The sequence below is a fragment of the Heteronotia binoei genome, chromosome 8 (genome assembly GCF_032191835.1).
Source record: "Heteronotia binoei isolate CCM8104 ecotype False Entrance Well chromosome 8, APGP_CSIRO_Hbin_v1, whole genome shotgun sequence".
Lineage (NCBI taxonomy): Eukaryota > Metazoa > Chordata > Lepidosauria > Squamata > Gekkonidae > Heteronotia > Heteronotia binoei.
Genome location: NC_083230.1, coordinates 83,539,155 through 83,557,596, shown reverse-complemented (window position 1 = coordinate 83,557,596; position 18,442 = coordinate 83,539,155). Strand labels below are relative to the sequence as shown.

At 43.0% G+C, this 18,442-nt stretch overlaps 1 protein-coding gene across 1 annotated transcript; it reads left to right on the top strand.

Moving 5' to 3' along the window:
* The first annotated feature begins 6,693 nt into the window (after positions 1 to 6,693).
* Positions 6,694 to 18,118, top strand: KDELR3 (KDEL endoplasmic reticulum protein retention receptor 3). Its single transcript, XM_060245453.1, has 5 exons — positions 6,694 to 7,299; positions 13,526 to 13,626; positions 14,130 to 14,288; positions 14,452 to 14,704; positions 17,827 to 18,118. Exons 1-5 carry the CDS (start codon positions 7,209 to 7,211, stop codon positions 17,865 to 17,867), a joined length of 645 nt encoding a protein of 214 aa, XP_060101436.1. The 5' UTR covers positions 6,694 to 7,208; the 3' UTR covers positions 17,868 to 18,118.
* The last annotated feature ends 324 nt before the right edge of the window (positions 18,119 to 18,442 follow it).

The window sequence follows — 18,442 nt, the reverse complement described above, 5'->3', positions numbered from 1 at the left end:
TCTTGAAGATTCAGGAAAGACTTTAAAAATTGTACAGTTAGTTACAAAATTTCTAGGCCTTCTTTCTACTCATACAGTTCCCAACACAGCATACAAGCAAATAATAAACCAGAACTTGTTAAAAACACAAAAATAGTACAGAACAAAGAATTTAAAAACCATGCCTAGGTACTTCTGGAAAGGATTATGAAGTTCATAGTTTAGGCAGCAGACAAGAAGTCTTTACCACTGATCCTTGCCCAGGGCTCTTTTTTGTAGAAAATACCCAGGAGGAACTCATTTGCCCTGATGCCAGGCCAACAAGAACTATGTTCCTCTGTGTTGTTCCTGCTCAAAAAAAGCCCTGTCCCTGCCAATCAAAGTTCCAAAAACATTAGCCTCTACATAAAGCCCTTCTCCCTGCCAAACCTGGGCAGACTTACATGAGTGACAATGGACCTTCAGAATGAAGCAATTAAGAGCGTTAAACATCAAAAACAACTTGGGGAGCGGGGAACTGGCAGCCAAAACTGTTGATATAACTGGTTTTATGTAACTAATGCAGCAAACCACTGGCAATATTCCAGCTCCCAAATTTTGCACCACTTTATTTTTTCCCATACCTTTTTCAGAAGACAGAACCTCACAAAGTGCATTAATGTAATCTGGTTCTTACTGAGATCAACATTCCCCAGGAACAGCTGCAATCTGCAAACCAGTTGAAGCTGGTAAAAAGTGTCACAACTACTTCTGCCAGCTGTCTTTAAGTGGCAAAGTCCACGAGTGCTCCAAACTACGTGCCTTTCTCAGACAATGCAACCCTATCCAGAACAGGTTATGTACCTACTGCTTTGTCATCTTTACTCCCTCTCTGCAGCACTTCCATTTATCTTCTTATCTAGCCCTTTACTTTCCCCCCAAAACATTTGTTTCAGCACTATCACTGCTTCACTGACATTTGGTAGGAAGGAGAGCGTTGGGTGTCATCTGTGGACATCTCCCTATGATTCCCCCCCCCCGGTGGTTTCGTGTAGACTTAAACACCTTGGGGGACAGGGCAGAACCTTGTGGCACCCCAGGCCAAAGACCAAAGGACAGAACAGGAATCCTCAAGCACCACCTTCTTTACCTATCAAGATAGATTAAAATCAGCACAGAGACAGTGGCCCACCTCAGCTAGGCACTACAAAAGGATCCCATAGTTGATGGTATCAAAAGCCACCAGTAGGTCCAGAATACAGACCTCTGTCAATCAACCAGCGTAGACCATTCATCAGGGCAACCAAGGAAGTTTCTGTGCCATGTCCTAGTCTCAAGACAGGAAATTTCTTTGTCTGAAATCCCCCCATATAGCTGTTTGTTAAGATGTTAGTATGCCAGCAAACAATGGGGTGGAAGGATGAAGGTTGTACTTGGCTAACCCTGAAGAGGGCTGCCAGTGCCTCAGGAAGCTTGCCTATAACCCAGCCATGTCAAGGAAACAATGACAGGCATAAAACACACCCACCTTTTCTCCCATTATCATTAGCTTCAGCAGCAGCATCTAAAAATTTCACTCTTATTTCTTATACAGTATGGAGTAATTTTATTGTTTTAATTGTTTAATTGTTTATTTACTTCTAATTTTATTGCTTATTGTTGTTGCTTAAGTGTGGCAATCTGCCCCGAGCCCGCTCACAGGATACGGCAGACTAGAAATTAACTAAAATAAAATAAATACAGAAAACTAGTTCTGCATGCTGGCAAAATAGTCTGGCATGTTGAGGTTCAGCATGTGTGTTGGGGATTCCCTTCATGAGAACCTAGCTTTAAAAGGTTCTAGATAATTAGCGTGACCTAATGCTCCTATTAAGGTAAATGCAAAAATAGAGGGAGGTTTTCTGTATCTGTGACAGTAAGTACCACTTAAGAGTGTGGATAGGAGTGATCCCCACATACAGAAAACTAGAAGTTAAGGAGGCTACATGACAGCCCTTCCTCCTACCATATAGCTTTCTTTGCCAAAGGGATGTTTTGTATGGAGGATAATTCAATAAGGTTGCAATTTGGCCAGTTTCTCACTGGTCTGATTTGCTTTTCCCTATTTCTGACTGGTTGTTAAATAAGGGTTTCTAAAAAACATAAAATGAATAAGAGAGGGCCTTTTAAAAATTTAGTGTGTTTCAAGCCAAAGGAATTTGCTGTGTCGAACCTTTAGGATAGGGGAGTCAAACTAATTTATTATGTGGGCTGGATCTGACATTAATGAGACCTTGTTGAGCCAGGCCTTGTGTGTCATAAAATGTAATGCCAGGTAGCGGAGATATAAATTTTATAAAGGACACAGACAAACACAATTAAAGATATTTTTAAAAACTTAAAATATGCTGAAAAGATTAACATTCTTCCAATATTTTATTTATTGCATCAAAATCTGGAGACAATGTCTGTGCTGTAGCAATCTTGAGTATCCTGTTCAGGTGTTGTTCAGGTGTGTGTCTGTAAGCTACAAAGCTACTTTTGATTTATTGACAGTCATTACAGAAATTTTATAGTCAATGCTTTGGGCCTAAGACCCAGGGGGGAAAGTGAAATGACTGAGCATTGTGAGTTTTGTACATAAGTTGCTTCATATGCTGGTCAGCTAATGGAGAAAATAGAGGCTTTGCTCTGTAGCTCCTGTGCGATTGAGCAAGCCTGGCAATGTAAGCTGTGATGCAGAATGAAGAAAATAGAGGCTTTGCTCTGTAGCTCCTGTGTGATTGAGCAAGCCTGGCAATGTAAGCTGTGATGCAGAATGAAGAAAATAGAGGCTTTGCTCTGTAGCTCCTGTGCGATTGAGCAAGCCTGGCAATGTAAGCTGTGATGCAGAATGAAGAAAATAGAGGCTTTGCTCTGTAGCTCCTGTGTGATTGAGCAAGCCTGGCAATGTAAGCTGTGATGCAGAAGAAGGCAAGAGAGAGAGAGAGGGAAGCAGATGACAGAGAGTTGCTCGTGGGCCTGATAGGAGCCCTTCAGGGGCCAGATCCGGCCCTTGGGGCACACATTTGATACCCCTAATTTAGGACTTTTGCAGCAGTACTTGTAGCTAGGGATGCCAGCTTCTAGGTGGGACCAGGGGATCCCCCAGAATTACAGCTCATCTCCATACTACAAACATCAGTTCCCGTGGAGGAAATAGATGCTTTGGAGGATGACATTGTATGGCATTGTACCCCACTGAGGTTCCTGTCCTTCTCAGGCTCCATCCCCAAATCTGTAAGAGTTTCCCAACCTGGATCTGGCAACCCTCCCCTCCCCCCTCACCTTCTGCCAATGGCCAGGGAAGACCTGGGAACCTTACCTACAGCTGATTTTAACTTTCATTTGTCTGTGCCTCAAAAGCAGTTATTCTAATTACTGGCATTGTTTTAGACTGCCTTTTCTAATCACCTTTCCTTCCTAGTATCTCCTCAGCCAGAGACACAGAGTAGAATGAGACAGAAAACTGTGCATTTTAAATGAATTAGTATTTTCTGTTGGTTCTGCCCCTGAACCACACTGACTTCCAACCCTTGGCCCCACTGGTTTTGCCTCTGGGTGGGGCGTGGAGCCCACCTTCACTCCATGCCAAATTTGTGCCTTCCAAGAGTTAGCTATCCTTTTCATATGATCCCACCTGTAATCCAAAGTGGCACAGACTAGACACAGGAAGAATGAGCCTCTGTTGTAAGGGTAATTGTCAGGCCAGGTTTTCTGTTAAGTAGGGACCAGGCAATGCCTTTTTTCCTCCATGTGATTTGAACTACCAGGATTCTCATAATACAAAATATCTATTCATGCAGGACAGAGCCAAAATTATGCATCTAGAATCATACCTGTTGCTTTTGCTCACATATCGGGGGAGGGGGGGAGCAACAGGGTTTTAAGCCTGTCCAGAAGTATCTAATTATGACTTTGTAAATGGTCCATGATTATTTTTAAAAGTTTAATTATTTTAAAACCAACAATTTTATGGGGGTTCTGAGAGGGCCTTTTCCATATTTAGAGCTGAGAGCTGTTTTAAAGTCCCCTTTCAGCCCCCTAATTTATTTGCATATTTGACTACCCACATGTTTCCACTTCTTCCAAAAGCATTTGTGATTGTGTCACACTCCTTCACACACTCATTTGTGCTACTGGAAAGCTGTGGGGGTGGGAGGAGGAACACATGTGCAGGCTGAGAAATGGGGGAAGGTACATAACTACTAATAATGGACTAACCCTGGGAGGTTGCTCAGAAGGGTGCCTTGCCTGTCACAGATATGCTGTCTTGGTGTTGCCATGACATTGTTTGCCTAACTCATTCTATTGAGTTAGCAAGACAGCCAGTTGGCTAGGGTTGTCATATCCTTCCTGGCTGCTGGCAGGGGGATGCTCTAGCATTTTGGTATAAAACTCTATGGTGCCATAGAGTTTTATACCAAAATGCTAGAGTGTCCCTGCACTATGTGCCTGACATGATTATGGCACTTCTGGGTGATGTCAGCATGCTGGGCACATTGGGTGCCACTGGAGCTCTTTGAGGCCAATCCTGTTTCCCCAAGATTGGGGGAAACCCCATCCCCCAGCGGGAAGTTGAGAACCCTACTACCTTGGCTGACGACTACAAGACAGATAATTTTTTTGCAGGGTCTGTACTAGAAAGTTCTACTGCTAGTATGTATTAAATGCCCGAAAATACATCATTTTCTGAGTTTTCAAATGCAGTGATTTTAAAATTCTTTGAGTATGAAGGAATTAGAGGGGATGGGAAACTACTGGAAATCCTTCCCATCAACAACTTTCCCCAGTCTTTCTTCCCCATCCCCTTGTTTTATTTCTTAATTGACACTCAGCTGCCATCAATATTCTGTACTTCTTAGAGATCAATGTAGTATGATGAATTCTCAATGGAGAGAAGATCATATATACTTTACAGTTTCCTAGTAGTACAGCAGAAAGAAAGAGGGTAGGTGCTATTTATATGTCGTTTTTTTCAAAGTGCTTCACACACCCAACAGCTCCAACTCTATCAATTGCAATGGAGGACTGAACACAAAACACAAGAGAACCTATTTGCCCTTTGTTTGATGCTGGTGGGAAGCAGTTCTTTTTCCTGCTTCCCCACAGCATTGTGAATTCCTGCACCTCCTGGATTTTCATCAGCTTTTCTCCAATCTTGCAGAAACTGTCTTTGCTGTAAAGTTTTGGGAAGGATCCCAGCAAAGCCTGGCAGGTGGGCAGGAAATGTTTGATTTTTCCAGTCCCACGCATATGGCAGCCATTTTCTCTGCCACACTCCCTGCAGTAGGCAGGCATCCCCTCACTACCAGAGGGCTTTTCCAAGTCGTTTTTTCTGATAACCGACATAATGATATACCAATAGAATGGTATACTGCCTGCAATGCCCATACTAATTACTGGGAACAAATTCTTGAAAAAGCCCTCTGATGGCATGGCCATCACTGGACTTGAATAAGAAAAATGTGAGGAAATTCACCATCTGGAAACCCCATTGCTACTGTGCTGCACTGGCAGCTACAGCAGTAACAGGCTCTTCTGAAGAGCAAAGTCTGAGTCCAGTGGCAACTTTGTTCTGCTGTTTTAGACCAACATGGCTACCCACCTGACTCTATCCTCATGGAATGGCGTCTGAAGAAAAGTGTTGCTGTGTGGAACAGCTCTGAAAGACCAGCCATAGATGGGTTTTAATGGTTCGTTGTTTTGGCCCCCATCCACTGCCCATCTAGAAAACAAGTAGCTATTTTAACTTTTAGTTAGCTATTTTAATTTTTTTTTAAATTTTATTTGCATACTGTTCGGTTTGTTACTGCCCTGCTCTGGGCTCTCTGAACTCAGAGAAAGGCAGTATATAAATCTAAAATAAATAAATAAATAAAAATAGTACCCACAGCACAGTTCCCTGTAACTATAGTAAAGCAGCAGTGCACCTCAGCCACCGCTCTTTCCCCCTGTGAACTGCAGGCTGAAGTTATGGGAATTCTGTAGGGAGAGAAGAATACAATGGAAAGCATCTTGATAAGATCACCACCTAGGGTCCTGGTAGAGGAGAGCAGATTAATGTGGATGTTTGTATGTGCATGCATGAATTAACAGATGTGCATATTATAGGAAAACAGACTTCATTAGGTTCAACTTCAGGTCCCTGAGTACCCGGTGTTTTCTAGGTATGCATACCCTGCGGAGTCACACAAGTGACTGAGCAAAGGACAAACACCCACAAACACCAAGAAGCAGGGATTTTTTTTCTGGAAAAAGAGGTGCTGGAACTCTTAAGAGGGAAATGAAGGAGAACCACATGGGGGCCCCTCATGAACTTTTACAGTTTTGTTTTGTTTTAGAATTTTGTTTCCACAAAGAGTTGGTTCTGGAAATGCATTCCACCCCACTCCCCCAGAAAAAGGCCCTGCCAAGAAGTATTTCCTGATAGTAAAAAACTGGAAGGACATGAGGAAAATTCAACTGGGAGTGAAGAATGCAACACACATTTGCTGATCCCCAACTAACTGTTTCATTTAAAGTGGTTTGCACAGAAGACCAAGAGTGTTGTGAGGAAAGGAAGACAGTCCTTGGGAGGCTGCAACAGGCTGATACTTTCCCCTTTGAACTTGTAAAGGGATATCTCCCCCACCTCCTTTCCCCCTTTAAGAACGTTTTAGGCTGTAACCTGAGAAGTAAAGCTGGAGGGATGCAAGAGAAAATTCAGCTCAGCCTCCTTGTTCCCGCCTCTTCCTTCACCCAACCCATATGAGCAGCCGCCACGCCACGTCACCCAGTGTTCGTCCTGGAGCTTTTCAGTAAACTGAGACTGTGATGCCCGTCCACTACTCTGTCGCGGGAACAAATCAGCCTAGAGGAGGCACCAAACTTCCCACAGAAGAAGCGCACAAGAAGAACAAACAAACTTTCTCTACATAAACAGAAACTAGTTCTAATACACCACGGCTTTGAGTTCAACTAGGAAGATTTCTAATTAGCAGAAAAGATCTGAATGCAGTTCCACCAGGAGAAGAAAAGGCTATATGTTTTTTTCCACCCAAAAACTTCCCAAATACATTTAATGGAAAAGCATCATTTAGCTCTTGAGGAAGGGAATCATCCTTGACCAAGTTCTGACTGAGGATCCAGAAAGTACCTATTAAGAGAAGTTCAAAGAACTGTCACATATCTCTTCTTCCTCAAGATTACTTATGTGGTTTGCCTTCTAAGCCCTTTGTTTGTGGGTCACCATGAATATATTTCGGATCCTGGGGGATGTCTCTCACCTCTTAGCTATGATCATGTTGCTGGTGAAGATATGGAGATCAAAGTCTTGTGCTGGTAAGTCTTTGTTCTCCTTTTTCTCCATCCTGCTGACCAGAGGAAAACAATTCAGAAGGAAAGAAGGGAGCAGCCAAGCCTATGAATAGACTTGTGGCCTAAAATACTAGATTTGGGTTTTGCCAAGAGCTTATTAGAACAACAAAGAATAACTAACTTAAAAATGAAATAGGGGTGGAAAATAAGAAAAATAGAATTGCATGCATTCTTTCATTTATGTAGAACCCACTCTAGTCAACAAATGTTCTGATGAGGGAACAGGTTTCTCTCAGACACATCCCCATAACATTTTTAATGCATAACAATGCTTCTGCATCAATTTTTCATTTAAAACTACCTGTTAATTTATTCATAGGCATGTCCACACAATCTGATTTGGTCACTGACTTTCTAGTAAACGGGGAATTTGCAGTGGCCCGACCTTTCCTTCTGTGTCTCTTCACAACCTGAAACATCACTGAACCTCAGCAAAATAAGATTTCTTTTGAAGGATACAAAGGGCAGGAATCCTCAGCCTGGGGTACTTGGATGCCAGTAACAAAGAAGGGAATCCTTGTATGCCAGATGCGTAGAAGAACAACTCCAAGTTCCAAACCTGGACTCTGCTATTACAACCAGCAGAAATGGTGGAGCCAGAAGTTTAGCCAAAGATCTCTTTGTTCCTTCTCAGAACTCTCCTCAGTGAACAGAAAATGGCCAAAACCTTATACATAAAACAAGGGGAAATACAGGAGTGCTATTTAGAAAGAAGAAATGGGGTGGAAGAAGTGCACGCATCCCACTTGCTTTTGGCCACAAATAATTTCTTTCTTCAGGATCACCTACATACTTAGGTATTTTGAAGCATAAAAACTAACCGTAATAAAAGCTCTTATCGCTTTTTAATAATTGAATCAAGACTATTGCCTCCCCTGCCCTCTACACATAAATACACTGAAGCTTGAGACTGAGATCTCGAGGAAAGCCTTTAGTATCCCAGATTGAATGCTAATTCATTATTTCTTTTATTTTATTACATTAATCTCCTTTTCTGTAAAAATTGTTCTCTTCTTTGGATAGCTTCTTTTAAACCCTTCTCTCTGCATGATCAGAGTTTTCTGCGTGCAAGCAAGCCCACTCCACCCTAACTTTTTTCCCCTTTGGGGGTGTGATCAAGGCTGTATTTGGGAGGAGTTGTGATGTGGCAGTAAAAGTGGTACAAGCATATCTCAGTTCCTGATGTGTGTGTGTGCATATATCCTGCGATCAAGATAAATGGCTATGTTTGTAGTAGTAGGAGGAAAGAGCATTCAGAATCAAGTTTCTTGTACAGAATTCTGTGTAGCTGTTTGTCATTCTGTTTCTGCACTGAGGCTGAACAATGAGACACAGGGATTTAACTGCAAAACTACTCAATACACAAGAAAGTCAGTCGACAACATTCTTTACCTTTGGTCTCTTTTCCTGAAGAGATCTTTGAGATTTGTCCAATCAGGGATTAATATAGAATGTATCCAATAAATGGCATATATTAGGTGATGTGTTTTGAAGTTTCATACGTCCTTGTCATATGCAGGCCCAATTTGAATTAGGATCACACCACACAGAGAGAGGTGGCTTAGTGCTCCTTCAGAACATAAGAGAAGCCATGTTGGATCAGGCCAATGGCCCATCCAGTCCAACACTCTGTGTCACACAGTGGCCAAAAAACCCCAAGTGCCATCAGGAGATCTACCAGTGGGGCCACTCCTTTTCCTTCCCATGTCAAGTTATCCAACTGGAAAATGACCTGGAGTGCTATTTGCCCGGTTGGGGTCTGCACATTTCCACAACGGAGCAAATAGCTCACCCTCCAAGTTGTTTCAGGCTGGGAAAAAGATGTGGGGAGGAGATTATTTCAATGTGTCATACCCCCAGTTTGGGTTAGGCCCACACACACCTGGGAAGTCTGGACCTCCAGAACATGTCTCTCCACCCAGCTTAGGGACAACACAACATGTACTTTGTGAAGCCTGACAAAGAACGGATTCAAGGCAGATCATTATTTAACACATACATTCCCCACCTTTCTGCTTAATAAGCCTTTAAAAGAGGTAATATAATTAAACATAGAATATTCAATTAGGTCTAAAAAGTATATTTTCAAAATTAAAATACAAATAGGGAGCAGCAAAGTGCATTACGTAATCAGATCCTCCTGCAACTACAACTATTTAAATCTGGATCTAATGGATATTCAAACATTTTCAGAAAGAGTATAGATGCCACCACCAAAAAGGCTCTATCCCCGGAGGACATGATCTTGAGGAAAAGGCAAGCTCATATAAGAATAGGCAGTTCTGGTCCCAAACTCTTTAAAGCTCTGTGAATCAAACCCAACTTTGATAAGTTCCTAGAAACAATTGAGACCAAGAGGACACCTTTTAATGTTGACCAAATATGCTCTATGTTGCAAGTCCTGGTTAAGCTAGCTGCCATATAAACCAGTTGAAATACAGATAATGAGGAAACCGGCAAACAGGTCAGGGAGACTGAGGATTCAGAAGAGGCCCTGGATGGGCAGGAAACTGTGGGGAGAGGAGAAAGAGCAAAATCTATAGGGGCAAAAGTTAAAAAAAAATTGGCCGAGAAAAGAGAAGCAAATGCAACAGCAGCAGGTGCAAATCACAAGCTGCCATAGATCAGAGTTGGACGGAAGACAGAAGGTGGATCAGTAACTTGAAGCAGAAGCAAAGTGATGCTATTTGCTCTTCTAAGGGCTCTAAGTGCCCTGAACCACACAAATGAAATCTTTACTTCCTCACAAAAGGCCTCATCTGCTGTACTGAAAGCACTGAACTATCAATCTTGGCTTTTCTGATGAAAGTGATTGTTTCCTTGCTTAAAGAAACACATTTTAGAGTGAATAGCTTGATTTGTCCAGCAGACATGGAGTCATTGGAAATAAATGTTAGTATGTCTCGAGGAATGCCAGCAACTGCCAATTTACAACCAGCCTCTCTGAAGCAGTAAATGCTATTTTCCCCATGTTTCTCTCACTGGAGTGTTTTAACAGAGCAGACTGCTCTGGGTGACAGGGCTTCTCTTGGAGATTCAGGCCTTGAGACTCAGGGGTTAGGAATTATGTCTACAGAATGGGATGGGGAGGACAGCTGGGTTGCCCCTGCCTCCACAGGCTTTTCTCAGCTGTGAACATTCCTAGATCAACTGCAAACTGCAAAACCAGCCACATGCAGTTGCTCACCACCTGGTTTAAATAAGATGCCATACAAGTGCAAAGGCCCACAGGAAAATGGGCCTCGTGGAGGTCTGTGCAGCGGGCATGCATGTTCCTCTCAAACGGCTACCAATACAACTGTTGCATGGAGTGTTCTGATGAATCTGTTGAGAGTATTTTTCTGTGGTGGAACTAGAGCATTTATCCTAGAGGAATACCATGGGGTTCTCCATGTATTCCTCCAGCCAATCAGTTTATGGAGGTAGATCTGTCTGGGAATGCGATTCCTTCTTTCACTGTTTGATGCTTTGTTATCCTGCCAGAAGGATGTTTCCTTGGAGACTGAGCATATTGTGACAGGGATTCAAGCCCATCAATAAGGAGACCTGGAATTTTTGGCTAGAGGTGTCAGTGACAATCCTAGTACCTCTTTGTCTTGAGGTCTGCCCTGAGGTTTTGTGCTGTTGCTTTCAGGCTGTACATTGTTTGCCCATTGTGCTTCCTGCTCTAAACGACATCATGGGGTAATTTGTCTTTTGCTGCTCATTGTCTGATGCCTTCCTACTTGGTTAGTATGGGGGCATCATCAATGAGCAGTCTCGTGACTAGTGGATGGCAACAGCGTTTACAAAGATGCTGTGGGAGAGTTCCAGTGCTGCTATGCAAGCTTTTGTTTCTGCACCTATTGTTGCTCATCTGACTTTGCTGCTGGTTGAACACAGGACTGCCACAATGTGACACCCTTATTAGTCCTGGGGAGGCCGATGGCGGTGTGATCGTGTAGTTTAAGACTCCCCTGGCTGCCCAATTATAGTTGTAGAAAAGGGTGGGGCTGTGCAGGATTTACTGTGGTAAGATTGCCTTTTCCAGGGATCCCTCATTCCCCTGGTTCCCTCCAACTCCATTCAGCCCTGGAGCAAGCACGGATCTAACTGGCTGCTACTGCTCTGGTTCTAGGGCTTTATTAGTGAGGGCCCAGAGCACCCTCCCTGGTCTCCAGGCAACTCCCTTTTCAGTCAGGGTGTGGCCTGATATATGACCAAATATAAGGCGTGAAGGACCCAGGCAGAGTAAATGAGAAACAGAAAATTAAACAAATACAACAACAAATATAGTTATAGCCTAAGATGGCCCAGGCTTGCCTGATCTCATCATATCTCAGAAGCTAAGCAGACTCAGCCCTGGTCAGTATTTGAATGGGAAACCACCAAGGAAGTCTGAGGTTGCTATGCCGAGGCAGGCAATGGCAAACCCTAGGGTGGCTGTTGTGGGGTAGAGGAAGGGAAGGTGATAGTAAGCCGCTTCAAAACTCCTTCAGGTAGTGAAGGGTGAGGTATAAAACCAACTCTTTCTACTACCACCTCAGCTTCAGGGAATGAACACACTTCCCTTCCTGTATACAGTTTTATATGCTGTTATACCCGTCTCCTTGACAGCTATTGGTGTCTGCTTATCCCTGCATTTCTCCCCAGGCCCAATCCTGAGGCTTGGAGGGTGCCTAGGAAACCTAGGCCAGGCCTGCACGAGGGAAAGGCTGTCTTGAGCCCTACAGATTGCTTCACTCCCTAGCCTCAGGCCTAGGACCATGACAATATGTTATATACAGATGTGGGGGTGAGGGTCTTCCATTGCCAGGCCCCACCTCTCTGCTGCCAGCCAGCTGGCTGGTGAAGGGGAATTACCGCCCCCCCCCCAAGGCAGGAATGCCTAGCATTTCAGTGATGTGCTTACATGACTTGTGACATAGGTATGTTGGGGATGAAGCTCTGGTTTGGGGGCAAAAACTCTATGGTAGCGAAGCTAATTCTACCAGAATTTTGCCCCAAAAGCAGAATGCCTCCCCCCAACATGTCTGTGTCACTTTTGGGTCACATAGGTACATTGCTGAAATGCCTGGTGTTCCTCCCTGCTGTGTGCTCCCATCCCCCACCAGCTGCTCTGGGGGACCTGGCAACCCAGTAGGGATTTCGAGGCAAGAGATGAACAGATGTGGTTTGCCGTTGTCTGCCTGGACTTTCCTTGGTGTTCTCCCATCCAAAGACTGACCAGGGTCAAACAATATAATTCTTCCCACCTCCAGTTTATCCTCACAATGACCACCCTGTAAAGTAGGTTAGGCTGAGTGATTGGCCCAAGGTCACCCAGGAAGCTATACCCACAATTCAAGTACACAGCACTCTGAATGACCAGTGAAATTCTCTATAGAGGTATGTTTATTTTTGTACCATTTCCTCTAGAAACATAAATCTCTTCTATTTCCCAATTGTGACAAATATATGTCGTGGGTGTTTGGAACTGATATATACTGTTGTCAACCTCAAGGTGAGGCCTTGATGTCTCTTGGAATCACAACTGATCTCCAGCTGATGGAGATTGGTCCCCCTGGAGAAAATGGCTGTTTTGGAGGTGGGCTTTTATGACATTATATCCTGCAAGGTCCCTGCCATCCCCTGGCTCCATTCAGAAATTTTCTAACCAGAAGTTGGCAGCCCTGTAGAGATGGGTAGTCATGTTTGGTGTAGTAGGGTTTATGGAAATAGGATTATATATTTGTGATGACCACAGTGAGGTTAACAAAACAGGCCGGTGTCAAAGTTTTCACAACTGGGAGAGTAAGCAATCACTCTGTAATACTTAGAAAAGCTTGGAGATGACTTCACATGCGGCAAGGCCAATTACATATCACTCTGGGGGTTAATTTGGCCATGTGCCTCCTTTCTATGCTTATAAATCAGGGTTTCTGTGTATTCACAACTTGGGAGTGATCTTTTTTGTGTGTGCTAGTGACAAGTCTTTTCTCTGGAACACTAAGCCATTTCACAAATTAAATTTCACAGTTGAAACTTCTCACTGATAATGCTTTTTATTAATAAAGAGTATTAAGAATGTAGTTACAGAAACCTTTCTAAAGCTGCAGTAGCTTGCACAAACCACTGAAGGAAAGGCTTTCTCTAAGATGACTGCATCCTTATGACTGTCAAGAGATGTTTCTCCCACTCATCTGATTTTACTTTCTCTTGTGGCCTGCAGGAATCTCAGGAAAGAGCCAAGTCCTTTTTGCAGTTGTTTTCACAAGCCGCTACCTTGACTTATTCACAAATTTCATCTCCATCTACAATACTGTCATGAAGGTAAGGTCAAGAGCCTGAATTCATTTTTCCCACCACCACATCACTTAATTAGGTGAACACAAAGCAAAACATGACCTTGAGGCCCAGATGACTCTTGGTTTGTATGCATGCTTTTGCCTCCTGCTCTATTTCTATCATAAAGGTGGACAGGGTGTCTTAAATCTGGAGACTCCAGCTGAATCCTATTCCCTAGGAGCAGAGTTGCACTGTCCAGTAGCCTTATTGGAACATAGCAGCTATAAACAGAGACGTTTCCATGCCCTTCTTGCAGCAATTCAAGGGCAGAGAGGCGGGAACTGCACAATAAGATGTGGTGCTGCAAAGCAAATATTAAAGGTGTTTAGGTAAAATAGAAACTGAGGTCAAATCTGTAGCCTGATCTTTGATGTACTGAAAAATCACTAAAGGGACCAAATTCAAAGGTTACTCCAGAATAATCCTGAAAGCCTTACATTGTTAAGATAAATAGAACTGTAACATTTTCTAATTTTGTCTCTCCACAGCTTGTTTTCTTAATCTGTGCCTACATTACTGTGTACTTTATCTACGGGAAGTTCCGTAAAACCTTTGATAATGAGAATGACTCTTTCCGCCTTGAGTTCCTTTTGATCCCTGTCACAGGTCTGTCATTTCTGGAAAACCAGAGTTTCACCCCTTTGGAGGTAAGGAAGCCATGCATATTGCAGGGGAGATGTAGGTGATAACAGCATGATTTCCTTCATGCCATTGAAATGTTTCAGGATATACAAAGGCCCACATATGGTTTTTCTCTGCATCCCTCCATAGCCCCACAAACTAACTTTGTCTTATTTTCCTCTTCCTCAGATCCTCTGGACTTTCTCTATTTACCTGGAATCAGTGGCTATCCTTCCACAGCTTTTCATGATTAGCAAAACAGGCGAGGCAGAGACAATCACTACACATTACCTTTTCTTCTTAGGCCTCTACCGTGCTCTATATCTTGCCAACTGGATCTGGCGCTACCAAACAGAAAACTACTATGATCAAATTGCTGTAGTTTCTGGAGTTGTACAGACCATCTTTTATTGTGACTTTTTTTACCTCTATATTACCAAAGGTAAGAATCTTAAGAGTGAAAATTACTGATAAAGAAGTTGCATTAAGCCATCCCATTACTGTTATGGGCATAACTTGTTGTTTTGTGTGCTCTGAGGACCCCTCTTAAAAATTGCAACGGAAAGTACCTGAGAATGAAAAGCTTTCAATCAAGTTTGTTTGCTAGGATGTCTAGATGCAAGTGCCTGGAGTTTGATATCATGACAATTTGAAACATGGTTTCTCAACCCCAGACTTCCAAATTGTGCTCTGCCCACAAGCAGAAGAGAGAGGGGAGTGAACAAGCAAGACAATCACCGCCATTTGCTGAGATATTTGAATGAAATTAATACATCAGGCAGTCAACAGATGGTAACTGCTCATGGTTCATTTTTCTGTAATGCTGACCCTAAGCAGACCATATATTTAGGCATACAGTACTCTCTCCCAACTTAAGACACTTGTAAGCATTAGTTCTGTCTTTATGAAGCATCCATATATGTGAAATTGCTATTAACACAAAACTGTTAGTGCAAAATGTTATATGGATTTTTGAAGGCCAGAAACTGCCCTATCAGTAACTGAATTTTACTGCCTACCATTGATTCCTTAGAGGAGTGTTTCTCCATACCAACTCTAAAGGCAAACAAGGAAGTAAACATAACTTCTTATAATATGAAAGAAATTGAATTTTGTGGTTTAACCCACAGCAGCAAGAGGCACCAATGGAGTACCTGCGTCCCTTTAAAATTGTTTCCCGTACTCCAGACATGCTCATGCTTCACATATTCTACAGCTCTTCCAATGAAAGAAACGTGGATCATATTTGCAACAACTACAGAGAGTAATTTCATGTGGGTTCCTAGCACGTGTGTCAATTTAAATATTTTCTCCCACTTTCCTTCCACATTGAGGTCCCAAAGCAATTTGCATTGTAAATGCACCAAATTTGTATTGTCTGTATTAAAAATATACAATCCCGTATGCCTTCAGTTACACAAGGGGATCCTGGACTGGCTAATCTGTGGGCCATAGGTTGCAGACCACTAAAAAAGCCAAGCACCAAAAGTCCTTTAGCTCAGGGTTTCCCAAACTTTTCTTTTCCATGCCCGGTTATTTTTACACTTCTCCTTCGTGGCCCACTAAAATTTGGGGGTGGAGCCAGGAGACTTTGGAAGTGGAGGCGGGAGACAGGAATTATGTTATTTCCTGTGGTGTCAAGGACCAAGTGATGTCACTTCCAGGGCACTCCCCCAAACCTGCCTCTTCTTTGGAGTGCTGTTGCCATTGCCATCAGAAATGCTAGCACTGTGTACCACCCACACTGGGCCCTGGCAGCTGCTCTACCTCAAAATATGCTGACACATTTAGTAGGCCCTTCCTTCAGCTGATACTACTGGACCTTGCCTCAAGCTACAACCAAGCTTGCTTGGTTTCAAGAAAATCTTTTGACAGCTGTTTTTCATACTTTTCTTTGGTTAAAACATGGGGAAATTGCTGTGAAAGGTAGCAGAGAATTGAATTGCAATTAATGAATTAATTTCAAGTTATATGAAGTTCATACAAGCTTTTCTGCAGTTATCCCAAAAAGGATATTTATGAGGGGCTTGCAGGTTTTTACTGGCTGTGTTTCCCATGCCTTTCAAAGCAAACTGTTGTGCAGATACTTAGCCAGTGAACTACTTTCATCCTTTTTAATATCTACAGGAGTTTAATTTTGGTGTCAGACAGCTGTTAAAAGCAGAACCAGTAAAATGGTGCCAAGTTCATAGTACCATCTCTTCTAGCGCTGTTGAGATATACCGCAATAATCTCCAACAATCTCTTTCTGCCCCACACCTCTTACTCTCACTCACACAGAAATCTCATAGAAGGCCACCTGGCTACTACTGGGGGTGCCAACTTTTCATTGGCAGAGCTCCTATGTTTGCAACAACAGTATGATGAACAGAAAAGTTTCATCCAGTAAAAATGAAGGAAAGAGAAAGGGAAAGAATGAAATGGAAGGTAAGGAAAGGAAAGGGAAAGAAAGACATGGAAAGAAAAAACATAAACATAAGAGGAGCCATGTTGGATCAGGCCAGTAGACTATCCAGTCCAAAATTCTCTCATACAATGCCCAAAAAAGCACCAGAATGTCCACCAGTGGGGCCAGGGCACTAGAAGCCCTCCCACTGTTGCTTCCCTCCCTCCCAGCACCAAGAACACAGACAGAGCATCACTTGCAGGGAAAGAAAGAAGGGGGGGCAAAGAAAAAAAAAGCCTTCCTCACCATCAGATGACCCCAGAAAGCAAAAATGCTGCCCAGGAGTCGTTTGGTAAAAAAACATAGCTACTGGAATGCCCACTCCCCACCCCTCCTGGCTGAAAAAAACACACACACCCTTCTTTGCCACCCGGGGAAATCTCCCCAAAAGAACATACTGAAAGGCACATGAAAGCTCATACCTTCATGGGTCTAAAGTTTGGAGAACCAGTTTGGTATAGTGGTTAAGTGCACGGACTGTTATCTGGGAGAACCGGGTTTGATTCCCCACTCCTCCACTTGCACCTGCTGAGATGGCCTTGGGTCAGCCATAGCTTTCATAGTTGTCCTTGAAAGGGCAGCTGCTGTAAAAGCACTCTCAGCCCCACCTACCTCACAGGGTGTTTGTTGTGGGGGGGGGGGAAGGTAGAGGAGATTGTGACTGCTCTGAGATTTGGAGTATAGGGCAGGATATAAATCCAAATCTTCTGAAGTGCCAGTGGATGCTAGCTTTTCTCTCAAAAATTGGGAGTGGGGGAGAAGGAGAGGCAGCTCAGCTCCTCTCTGCAGAACACAGAGATGGGGCGGGGCTAGCTTTGGCTTGTCTTGTGACCTGGTAGTGAGGCTTCCGTGGCCCAGTACCGGGTCACGACCCTGAAAATGGAAAACACTGCTTTAGCTCTTGCCAAGTTCAGACTTTGGTTACCTGTAAAAAGAGGAAGGGAAGATGCTCGACCCAAGTTTTAATAAGCTGAAACATCAGGGGTTTCCTTTCTGTGTAGCTTTCTGATGTATAAAGCAGCCTTAAACAGCTAAGGAATACTAGCTAAGTATCACCACATAAGTTTATCCAATTTGTTATTCCTTTCCCACACTGAGCAAAATTTTTTGTCTTCTAGTACTGAAAGGAAAGAAATTGAGCCTCCCAATGCCCATCTGAAGAGGTGCACAAATGATATACACTCCTGAAGACACTCTAAGATTGCCTTTTGTGCCTTGTGGTTCAGCTATCCTTCATGGAACTTACCTGCTGCTCAACACTGTGACTGGCAAATTTCAGACTATGCCTAAAGACTGAATGACTAGAAATTCTTCAGTGCTGAGCGATACTTAAGTATTTCTATTGTCTTTTATATCTGAGCATTCCTTTGGTAATCAAACTGCCTTTAACAAATAAAATAGTTAACTTTATACTGCTCTTGTCTTCATTTACTTCGGTGTTGATACAAATGTTTTTGGAGCGACAGTTCATTCAACAGATCCTAATTAAGTGGGTGCCAGGTCAAATCATTAAATACTTTTGCTATGGTCAAAATTATGACAGAAATGGACACAGAAGCCTCAACAGCCACAGAACTGACTATTCTGAACTGGCAGTCCAACAATTTTATTCTGCCTTGGATTCAAGCAGAAATGTTCAAATAAAGATTTATACTTTTATACGAATTTATCTTGACACTGAACTGATGGGAGGAGGAAGACCATGTAGGACAACCTGCACCACTGAACTGGGTA